General features: G+C 37.7%; 1 protein-coding gene across 1 annotated transcript in view; it reads right to left on the bottom strand.

Moving 5' to 3' along the window:
- The window catches only part of gpc5a (glypican 5a), a 168,334-nt gene extending 161,706 nt beyond the window's left edge, over nucleotides 1-6,628 (bottom strand). Inside the window, exon 1 of the mRNA XM_084397194.1 lies at nucleotides 5,911-6,628. Within this exon, the coding sequence (XP_084253320.1) occupies nucleotides 5,911-6,061 (151 nt within the window). The 5' untranslated portion in view covers nucleotides 6,062-6,628. The remainder of the gene's footprint in view (nucleotides 1-5,910) is intronic.
- Nucleotides 6,629-12,926: the final 6,298 nt, after the last annotated feature.

Consider the following 12,926-nt stretch of genomic DNA (forward strand, 5'->3'; position numbering starts at 1 on the left):
GTTCCTACAAATGGAGTTCCTAGAACTAAAATCGTTCCTAGTTCCTGCGGTGCGAACACGCCGACATCCGGGTACTTTAGCCAATAGTTCTAGGAACTGTGAAAAGGTTCCTCCGGTCGGAAAGCGGCTATAGCAAAGCAACGTCCTGGCAATCAGTCAAAACGCCTTGGAATTGTGGCAGTGAGTTGTATGAGCAAACACAAACAAAAAATGTACAGCATCTTTATGATCTTTTTTGTCCCTTCACAGTGCAATTTATGCAGCATCAACAATAAAGTCCAAACTGACATAAGAAGAGACATCACAAACATACATGACCTACAAACGTTCACAAATCCACTCATGTTAAGGACCATTATCAGACACACACTCCCACCGGGTGGCCACAAAACTCCACATTTAAGCAAGCTGCAGCAGGCCAGCGGGGTGGGGAGGATGAAAGGGCTTGATATCTCTAACATCAAAACTCTTATTCCACTGAGATCCGACAAAATTACTTTCCATCACTACATAAGAAAACAAACTTTTTCTCCCAAAAAGGTCGATGCAAATGACAGCAACTAGTAGGGGGGCTATGGCTCTAGGAAAACAGCACGGGACGTGCCGGGACGAGCCAAGTGTTGCCAAAGACACTATCACCACGCCGTGACGCAATGTTGTGAGTTCCTGAGCAAGATGCAAAGGAGATGGCGTGAGGAAAGGAATTCATCTCTGTCTCGCTGGAGCGAAATGAAAGCGCCCCAGGAAGTGTTTATTTCTCACTCACAACCTGCTAGATGTTTCAGTGTAGTCACCTGAGAGAATAAATCCATCCAACTGTGAACTTTCCACCCTCCTTTTTTTGCCCCTGTTTCACATGATCCAACAGGCTGTGAGATTTGGGAATTGTTCGAATCAAGTCGCTTCGCTACAAGTAAAACTCTCAACTCGGGCTCAGGGGAAAAACGCACCTGTGGCAATATATCTCCAAGATGATAATTTACAAGGCTTCATGCATGTTTCGCGACACTTTCAAAAGGGAAATGTCCAGTGAAATTAGCATACAACCTGACCGATAAGAGTTAGCAAAAGCAAACGATATAAAAACGCATTTGCTGAAGCAATCATGCCAGCTTGTTTCTACAAGTCTTAGAGCTTTTTTTTATCGTGACTCGTAAATGAAGTGCTGTAGGTGAGCTCCTGAACAAGTGTACTAAAAAACATTCAAATGGAGCGTGTTATGTGATACAAACGTCAAAATTAAAAGTTTACAAATCATGCCATATGGTAAAAGTGTATTGAGGCAATGGCATAGATTTGTGCAAAGAAGCAGATGAAAACAAGTCTTCATTAAACTATAATCTGCCCCATAATCATAATTTGCATGAAAAGTTATAAAAGGTTGTACGTGTTTTACCGCCCCTAATGTAAATTTCAGCTGAAAACGGCAATGATTTGCACATAAAGGTACGTTGCTTAAAATTGTTTCCAATGAGCCTATAGGCCCTGTTTACACCTGTATAAGATGCATTTCGGTCGACCAAAAGTGGACGATGCTAAATACAGGTGTAAACGGGCTTGTCCACTTTTGACCACTTCCAGAGATACTTGAAAACACATTCGACCGGATTGCTTTCGTAGAGGAAATGCTCATGTGGTCGAATGTGTTCAAACAGAAACAAAAGACCGTCTCCTCTCCGCCTACTGAGCTAAACATTATGGGAAGCGCTCTAGACAGACGGGATTTATACTTTATTGGCTGAGACCCAAGTTTGATTTCAAGACGAAAAACGTACCAAGCACAATGTTCTCTCACCACTCCTGATTTCTAACACACACTCACAGTGTTCGGCTGGTCTTGTGGCTGTCAGAACATAAGAGAGCAGCTGATGCTCTGTGTGTTTTTCCGTCGTCTCCGGTTGTGTAAAAATAAAAATAAAATTCAAATATGTAAAAAACCCATACGTTTACCCATAGACCCTCCCCTTGAAGAAAGCAGGACAGAATTGTTTGAAAGTGGACAAAAGAGACGGATTAAAACACTAGGTGTAAACGGGTATGTGTCTGCCTCGTCCACTTGTGATCCGATCAAACAAAACGCATCTTAACACCAGGTGTAAACAGAGCCCTACATTGACAGTTCAAATACAATACTCAAATAAGAGAAAATACTCTCAAGTTCATGCTTCTTAGAAGCCCTTACTAACATGAAGGCATTATGGAGGAATTACAACAAAAAACAAGACTGCATAGCAAATGCAATGTGAGGCTTTGCTAGCAGACAGAAAGTGTGTTTGTTTCAGGGGTCTGAGCGAAGCAATGAAAAGCGTAATTTAGAAAAGACAGTCAGTGCTTTTTACAAGCTTCTCTGACCACGGCCTTAGGATTACAACAGCTATAGGCCTAGTTAACAAGAAACATGTCTGGAATGCATGCCACTGCTAGAGTAATGTTAACGTACAGAAATAAACACCTTTGAGGAATCATTTAAATGTCAGTGTGACTATTTTTACATTTTTATTCACTCACCTACCCACTATGGTGGTCAGTTTATTTGATGTTTGAGGACCTTAGCCCTTGGGTCATGTGGGATATAATTGGCCTGGAAACTTGCTGGACGTCAAACAGTTTGCATCGCTACTAACATCCAAGATCGGAAGCAAAGATAAGAAAGTTCCAGCAGCATTTCGAAATCTGCAATAAAAGCATGACCTTCAAGAATGTCTTGTTTATTCTTTGCTCCATTCTAATCAAACCAAACCGGTCAGGTAAACTCATAAAAATAGAGTGCTTTGAACACATTGCTTAATTACATGAAAACTGAAGGAAAAAGTGGGGTGATGGGAAAGATGGCAAAAAAAGGAAGGATGCAAGTCTATCTAAAGTTTTGTTGACAGCACACCTATTGGGTCGTAGAAAAAAAAAAGTGATACTGGACCACAAAATCAGTCACATGGGTCATTTTTTAAAATAGAGATGTATGCGTCCTCTGAAAGCTGAATACATAAGCTTTCCATTGACGTATGGTTTGATAGGATTGAACAATATTTGGCCGAGATACAACTATTCTGGAATCTGTGGATGCAAAAAGTCGAAACATTGAGAAAATCGCCTTTAAAGTTGTTCATTTATGTTCGCGATTGTTCTGCATTCACTCACAAAAGTAAATGTTTTATATATTTACAGTAAGAAATTTACAAAATATATTCATGGAACATGATATTTACTTAACATCCTAATGATTTTTGGCATAAAAGAAAAATCGATAATTTTGACCACAGTCAACAATGTATTGTTGGCTATTGCCACACATATACCCGTGTGACTCGTGACTGCATCCAGGGTCACATATGATGATGAACAAACACCTTCAACAAGGTCAAACTTAGTCTGACATGGATTACATTACTGTCACTGCACATTTATCATGATGAGCTGAGATTTTATACAAGTACTGAATTCAACAATATGCCTATAACAATGAATTTATTAATGTTTTCTCTAAACCGGTGATAAATCTAGGCAAAATTATCTCTACTGAACCCAGAGAAAAGCTAACCTAAATCCACATTAACTGAATAATCTAAAAAAGCTACTTTTTTTCCAAAAAGATCATTAGGAAATGACCGAACAAAATGATTTAAAGAAGACAGAAGCCAATGTAGGACGAGTTAGCCTATATTATTCTGCAAGTTACTGAAAAGCTATAGAGAAACAGACCTCGCTTTAAACAAGATGACACTTGAACTTGTGGCCCATGTCAATTGTGGACAAATGCATTTAAAAGAGGCTTTTAAGTGCGCAAAATACTCACTAACTGATTTATCTAATTATATATAATTTCATAATCTCTTATGAAACTAAAACTGAACATGATAAATAACTTCTGTTTTTAACTGCTCCCAACCAAAACCCCTGAAGTTCAGGATGAGCAATGAGTAAACACCTTTCCTGGAGGTTTTTTTTTGTTGTTGTTGTTTGAGTTGTGCAAAAGTTTAATAGCAAACCACAGCTCTAAATTCCTGTAAAACTCAGAAGCAACCTCTTCCAAGCAGCACTTTGAAGTGAGCTCCATTTGATGACCTCTGTGGGAAACAGTGTACAAGCTGTTCTCCTCAAGCCACTTAGCATCCATTAACCCAGCAAAGTTTGTCAAACTGGTTAAAGCCCTTTCCTTTGGATATGAGCAAGACCCTCACCGTCCATTATTAGAGAGGTCACAAAACTAGTTTCAGATCAGAAGAGCAATAGCAAAATGGGACGATTATCCAAACAACCTGACAAAGACCATTCAACAGACTCGGAGGTCACAAACCAAACAGCCCTGAGAGATTTACATGACAGCTGTTTAAACCAAACAGTGCATTTGCAACTAATTATGGTTGTATTTTGCAGTCAAGTGGCATGAGCTTTTGTGAAGTATACTGAGATTAGTATACTTGATCTCGAGGATGATTTGAGGAAACTTTGAACTGATTTTAAAGGGATAGTTCACCTAAAAATGAACACTCTCTTATTACATTACTTATGTTGGTAACCAGAAAGTTGACAGTAGACTTGACATCAACTTTTTATTTTGTGTTTAGCAGAAGAAAGAAATGCATACAGGTTTGGAACCGCATGAGGTTGAGTAGATGATGACAGAATTTTCATTTTTGGGTGAACTATCCCTTTAAATCTCAGTTTGAGGGTGATGACAATCTCAATTTCCCAAAACAGGATAAGTCGCATACAAATCCTGAAAACTTAAAAGCAGCGACTGCATAATCTTCCAGCCAATTTCAGATGATCTACTTCCATTTTTTTTTTTTTTTATGTGTAAATGTGTTTCTTCCGGGGGTAGTACAGTTTAAGGCGAGACACTACAGACAAAAACGCTGTTTTTTCATGCATCTTTTCATAACTTGGAAAACAGATTAGTGGAAAGACAACATCCCAAATACATTTTAAGTGGATCTCTTATGGCCCGTTATCTATTTGTGTCTGTAGATTTCAATTATAGTACATATCTTAAAAGGCTATTTGCTCAAAATGAGTTTTTTCTCCTGCACTGAGCCATGAAATATCCACTTCAGGAGCTTTACATGCACCAAACAGTTTTATTCCTATATCTAAAGGTTTTTACAGAGGGGTTTGTTCATATATAATTTGCCTGATTTTATTCCTTTGTTTGTGTGTCTGTGTGTGTAATTCTTCATGTAATCAATCAACTGGGGAAGTATGGTGATATCTAGTAGGCTAGTTAATTATTTGTTGTAATCACCTGGAGTGTCTTGCCTTGAGCTGATAGAAGAACTGCTCCATATGAGACACCATTCATTATTTGAAAAGTTTATGGGAAAAGTAAAGTAGCCTAATGTGCGTCAGTCAGTCTTTCGAAACGATGATTACAGCTCAAACTTCTAAAGCCGGTATACGCGCCCCACGGCTAGCAATTGTGTCTAAAACGTCTTGAAAGCGTCAGTTGAAGTCGATATAGGTTATCAAGAGATGAATTATCTTGGGTCAACATCGCGGAGTGTTACACGGTCGATACCTAGACCTTAAAGTTTCCTACCTGAGGTGACAACCAGTTTCACTTTTAATTCAGAGTAGCTGACTTTTTGTTACATTTCAAAAGCGTTTAGACTTCCGCATAACAAAAACGCGTAAACTTTATGAGTTTACCTGACCGGTTTGGTTTTATGAAAATGGAGCAAATAAAAAACAAGACATGCGTTAACCGCATAACAAAAACGATCTGCGATTCTTCCAGAAAAAATAAATGCTTAAAACTCTAAATCTGCTGTAAATCTTTGAATTATAAAAATGACAACATAAAACGTTAGACTGTTTAGGGAATGGTGATCAGCTTGACAGTGTGTGGAAAGGAACAAAAACGAATTGACACAAAATCAGAGGCGCATCATGTCAAATTCGGTCAGATCTTACCTGTTATCGGTGTTTCAGGTAGTGATTTTACAGGTCCGATTTGCTTGAGTTGAAAAACTTTACGCACTTCATCGCAGTTCATTAAAGTCCCCCGACATGGACCGATGAAAACCGCTAAAAAGGCATAAACCAAAACAGCACGCATCTCCATCTCCACAGTCCGAGCAGAAGAGTTTGTCCGTTCGGGTAAAAAAACAAAATTAGAAACGCGGGCGTGTCGTTTAGATCTCGGAAAACTTGTTTAATAAAACCAGCGGGGATTTTAGGTGAATATATATATTCAACAGATTGTGCATGTCTCTTGGGGAGGGTCTCGCGCTGGACCTTCAACACGAGCGCAATGAGTGTGTTGGTGAAAGACGGAGCTGTCAAGAGAGAATGGGCGGAATCATTAGTGTAGAAGAGAAGAAGCGAAGCTGCTGCACGATCAACGAAGCGTACAAGTAGCCTAGTAGTCTATGCTACAATATATCGAAAGCTTTAAGGAGCGTAGGCCTACTAGCTGGCTTATATAGTTTTGTCGTGTCGCAACATTTTCCGAACTATGCCCCCTGATTAAGACAAAACTATTCTTAAGAACAATAAAAAAATAAAAAAAATAAAAAAAATAAAAGTTAGTCAGAGTGCGCTAAAGCTCGCAAACATAAATCGCCTTTGCGTGAGGTGGTAACCATAGCAGCAGCTGCTTGATTACATTTTAATGTTAATTTTACCCTCACTCCACTGTATTAGAAACACCCTCACATACATACATAAATAAATATACACATTTATAATACTATACTTTGTAAGCTATTATTATATTTGCACCAAATTACAATTATTTATATATATATATTAGGCTATTTATTTATTTGTGAGGGTGTTTCTAATACAGTGGAGTGAGGGTAAAATTAACATCTTTCTTCTGACCTATACGTTATCAATCTCTTTATATGTTTCCTCTTTTGAAAGTTGTGAAAACACGGTTGAGGGTTTTTTTCTTCTTATTCTTTTGCTATTTGAGCACATGGGAACACGAAAAAATATATTTAATATATTCTCTCAAGTTTACCCAACTACGACGACTTCCACTTCTGAGAAACTCGTAAATATATAAAAAGTCAATACATCGACATAACTGTCAATATTAATCACGTTATTGTAGAATTACAAACATATAATTATTGTTACGGCGCTAGGGGCGTCCTAACAACCATTAAAACATTAAAAATAGATCCCCTTCAAATGATAGGTGATTCTGTAATATTGTATAGACATTTTCATGTTTAGTTTTAATTAAGTTTGAGGGCTGATAATAGAAAGCTTGATCAAATAGCTTGCCAAGACTATAAAGTACACTGGAAATAGATAAATTACTAGAAAAAAAAAAAAAAAAATCCCCAAAGAAGTGCAAGTCCCTCAAATGGGTTGCAATAGAGCCATCTACTGGACAAGTACTGACACTAGTTTAATAACGCTGGTTTGAGTTTGGTATCAAGTTTAAAAGAACATAAAAATAATAATACTTATGGACAGTTAACTGACGTGCTCTTACTTCCTAAAGAACTACAACCTTATTCCTTTCACCAGGAAAAAAAGCCATTCCTCATTTCTGAGAACGGGGCCTGTTAAAGGGATAGTTCACCTCAAATGAAAATAGTAATTTACTCACGCTCAAGATGTCCCAAATCTGAGGATATGAAGGTGAGTGAATGACAACATTTAAATTTTTGGGTGAACTATCCCTTTAATGATAATCTGAGTTCATTCCAATGTGATTTAAGCTTTACATACAGACCATCCTCATCATCAGAGAAACTGATCAGGCAGATTTAAAGGCTTTGAATACTTAGACATGCTATACTTTGTTGTGGATAATCAAAATGCATTTTAAACTCATAGAACATGTTTTTAAAAATGAAAGTACTGCTCATCTTTACAGTGGGCCACACAAAACCTCCCTACAATCCACTGCACAGTAGCTGAACGCCATGGCACATTAGAAAGAACTTGAGCTAGAAATGCACAGTAAATAATGGTTTCTTTATGTAGACGCTATGCATTTCTCATCAACCCAAACCATGCATAGGAAATGCATCTTGCACACAACCCTTGCAATAACCTCAAAATAAAACGTATTTATATATGCACCCAACAATAAATAGGCATTCAGACCACACCTCTGCATTAAGCAGGTTTGCTAAGAGGGATGCCGGATAACTTGGCTTACTCTGCATTTTTATAATTGGATTTAACAAATCGAATGATCTGCTGATAGACAACAGGGTTGAATTTATCCGTTCATGTTGGTCCAGTGTAAGGCAAGTCAATACCAACCCAATCACATAGTAAGTTATGGCTAATTACCAGCCTGGAAGTCACACCTTAACATCTTGCATACTGTGAAAGTGTAAAAGTTAGTGAGAACATAAGACAACAGCAAGACAATGCACCTCTTTATCTTTTATTGAACATATGTCATTTAGAAATCACAGCATTTGAAGTCGTTATAAAATATTTTCAAAACTCAATCAATTGTATCTTTTGGATATATAGAGATATACACATTGTGTACGCATGTATATTTGTGTATACATGCATGTTGGAACTTCCAACAACAGCATAAACGTACTTGTGGGGTACAATCTCCTCAATCCTCTACAGGCCGGGACAAGTGCAATACCTTCCAAACACAGCATTGCTACCAATCCCAACCTGTGCAGAAAGGGACCAAACGGCTCCAAAGTGGTTCTCGGATGCGTGCTGCCACGGTCAGTTTTGCATGGATTTGCACAGCGCCATGTTAAAAGCTGAATGCAAACCAGCAAAACTGACCGGGGTCCAGCAAAAGTTACAGAGAGAAAGTGTATAGAGACCCTGGGAGTGCTTGCAAGAAGTCTTCAGATCCCAGATGCATTTAGCTAGAAGTACTTCAAGTGCTCACACTGCAGTAGATGACAGAAATACTACCTGCACTATAAGCACTTTAGCACTGCTGAAACTAACACAATGACAGCATTGGCAGGTTTTATTTACAAGAAAACAAAGAAAATAAAGAGACACCTCACGGATTTCAAATCAAAATTGGGGAGAAACGTGGAGAAGCAGCAGGCCACCATCAGTTTTGCATAGATTTGCACAACTCCCGTTTTCTTGTAGTGCAACTATGCAAAACTAGCAGAGAACTGCACCAAAAAAATAAAATAATAAAATTAGAGGGGTGTAAAAAATTACTTAATTCAAATATATGGATGCAAGTCACAGTCCCTCGTGCCAGAAGGAGCACTTAGGGCAGTAGGTGCTAGTCTACTTCACTATCTGCACTAGATGCACCTTAGCACAAAGCCGTTATATACTCAAAACACTGGGTTATTTTTACTACTCAAACAATGGGTTGAGCCTGTTGGGACATTTTTACCATGGTTGGGGTATGGCGTCTTGGTGGAGGAAGGGTGCTTGGAAGGAGGGCAAAGTTAATGGCCAAGTGTATTGCTAGAAGTGCCTCCACTGCAGTAGATATTACATAATACTACCTGCACTGTAAGCACTTTGACAATACACTGACATCAACCACATTTCACATCAAGAAAGTCCCATGGATGAAAGTCTCCAGAGAACTTGCGGAGAACTACTCCCCCCCATCTTTCTTGAGGTTTCTGAGAGAGGAGAAATAATTGAATTAGTTAAATCACCTGCATTATAATTCAGATTCAAAAGAGAAAACTAGTAAATGGGATTGACTTTCTATAGGCTAGTACACTACAAGAGCGAGGGCCTCATGGCAAAGCACATGTCACACGGGCACTGCGGTACTATGCATATCCAACTTTGACGGTGTATCACTCTTTTAAAAAAGCCAACTCCACCAAACCATCATTACCTACTTCGCTCCCTCCGTTTTAGAAGGTGCATTTCTCAATCAATTTCCAAGTTATGATAACTAGAGTTGAGCGAGTGATAGAATTGCGCAGCCTGCGGACCGCGCGCGCAGGACGGTATGACGCATGCGCAGTGAGAGACGCTACCCGATCACCCCTCCCCCCAACCCGAAACAATCTGCACTAACATGGCGCCGTTGAGTTCACGAACCGGATAATTCTTCGCATAAAAACTACTATGATAGACAACAAATAATAAGTTCCATGTGTCAAACAGGTATAAACAACAAAACGGGGTTGGGAAATAAAGTGGCGCGCTGTTGATTTCGCGTACAATCGATATTGAGGACAGCGATAGCAGCTAATGCTAAGGTAGCTGGCTAGGCTTCTGCCTTAAACACAAATTCAATAAATATAAAAAACAACGAAATGTTTTAACGTCAACCAAAAAAAAAGGTGTTCGTGTTATTCACACGAAGTGAAACTAGCCAAGTTAGCAGTTAAAACTACAATAGCTAGTGCAGGCTAGCTCCATCCATTCCCTGTTAAAACTTCTCTCGATTAAAAACCAACAAGCGAATTAACTTTAATAAATTTGAGCAACATTTCACACGCACTCTTAAACTTAAAACAGAACGCAATCGCACAAAGAGGGGTGTTTTTGTCCCGCGCGCTGTTGCTAAGCTAGCCTGTGCGCGCGCGGCCTACGCATCCCCCCATGTGCTACTGCTTTGTTCTGGAGGCACTTTAACTCGCACGCGCAACAGAACGAGAAAACATCACTCTACAAGTCTAAAAACAACTTAATTCGCATTCCACTACACGAACGCGTATTAACGATGCGAATTATAGCACATCGCGCAGGCGTGCGGTGAAATAAAATAGTTGGTAGTTGCATTGCAGCAAGCATGCTTTTCAAATCTCCCACATTCTCCACAACTATGGAGGTGGAGAGGACTACCATGCGCCACTTACTACATTGTTTGTCTCACCGCCGTCGCCGCTTGCAATAGCCGAGTTACGAAATCATGCGCGGAAATCATCTCGCATGCGTTTAAGCGGGAAAACGCGATTGAGTTTGTGAGACTAGAAGCGAGAAAAAATTAACAACAGGTTCCTAGTCAATAACGCACAGTAAGACACTCACCAGTGAAATCCACCATCTTCACTCACTTGCCGTTTACAGCCACTGTTCTGGACAAATCTGCGAAACTGGTGCGTAAACTTAAAAGTAGGACCGCGATCGACTGCAACGCACGCGACGCGCGTGCAAAGCGAAATGAAACTTCTCCTAAAACGACTTTCTTGATCATAGTAAAAATGCAAAAGTGGCGCGAACGCGACCTGCCGTGAACCATGTGGGTGAATGAAGGGCGGCTCCCGTTGAACGTAAATATCTACAACCCCCAACTCCTTCATTAGCATAAATAAACTACTTCCGATCTTTAGTCCTCCAACCAATCGAAAAGAAAGCATTGGCGTAAGAAAAAGAAAAGGAAACAGGCATGGGCGTTTGGATGTCCTTATTAGTCATGCAATAAATAATAACAATAATAATAGTAACGAAAATCATAGTCAAAACTGAAAAGCGAGAAAAAAAGCGACGTTTCAATTTAAATAATGTTAATAATAATAAGTAGGAGAGAAATAACTTTTTTATTATGATAAAGGCAGATGTATCTCAATATTTATTATAAATCAATGTTAAATTATAGATCAATGCCTTAGCTATCTGTGAATGCACGATTTTCAAAGAGTGGGGACATTTTTAATATAACAATACATAAGATTAAAAAAAAGTGAATCACAGAAAGATAACTTTGTTCACAGAAAATATAACTTTGCCTCTTCTTTCCAAACTCTATGATTATTGGTTATTTTCAGTTGATGAAGAAATTATGGTCAGAGTACGAAGTCAGAAATCAGAGCATTAAATTATGTTTATTATAAATCAATGTTAAATCATAGATCAGTGCCTTAGAGATCAGTGAATGCACAGTTTTCAAAGAGTGAGGACATTTTGTAATATAATAATACATATACACAAGATTTGTTTAAAAAGTGAATCATAAACAAAAATGTTAATACAATGTATTAAGTAAAGAATATAACTTTACCTCTCCTTACACTGTAAAAAATTTGTAACACTCCCAAATCAAAAATTTCAATTGACCGATAACATCTAAATTTTTCAATTGGCCCAAGTGAAAATCTGTACATTTAATTTTAGAATTTACAGAATCTCACTTGGGCCAATTGAAAAATGTAGATGTTATCGGTCAATTGAAATTTTTGATTTGGGAGTGTTACAAATTTTTTACAGTGTATGATTATTGTTATCTTCAGTTGATCAGATGAAATTGTATTCAGAAATCAGTGCATTACATTATATTTATTATAAATCAATGTTAAATTATAGATCAATGCCTTATATATCAGTGAACACACAATTTTCAAAGAGTGAGGACATTTTGTAATATAATAATGCATATACACAAGATTTGTTTAAAAAGTGAATCATAAACAAAAATGTTAATACAATGTATTGAGTAAAGAATATAACTTTACCTCTCCTTATGATTATTGTTATCTTCAGTTGATCAGATGAAATTGTATTCAGAAATCAGTGCATTACATTATATTTATTATAAATCAATGTTAAATTATAGATCAATGCCTTAGATATAAGTGAACGCACAATTTGCACAAGAGTGAGGACATTTTTAATATAACAATATACATCCTACATAAAGTTTTTTTTTTTTTTTAAGTGAATCATACAAATATATTAATAACATGTATTGAGTAAAGAATATAACTTTTCCTCTCCTTTACAAACTCCATGATTATTGGTTATTTTCAGTTGAAGAAATCAGAGCATTAAATCATATGAGCATTACACCATTGCATAAATAACAATTAAATGTAGGCTAAATAATAAAAACTTTACAATTTGGATTAATCAGTAAACATTGTATTAACTATAACAATGAGCGATACGTTTATTACAGTATTTATTAACCTTTGTCAACATTAACAGCTGTCCATGTTAGTTCACGGTGAATTAACAAATGTAACTATTAATGTATTAAAAGTTGAAATCGGAAAAACATTAACAAAGCTGTAGAAGTGCAGTTCATTATTAGTTCATGCTAG

This window comes from Rutilus rutilus (genome assembly GCF_951802725.1).
Source record: "Rutilus rutilus genome assembly, chromosome: 2".
Lineage (NCBI taxonomy): Eukaryota > Metazoa > Chordata > Actinopteri > Cypriniformes > Leuciscidae > Rutilus > Rutilus rutilus.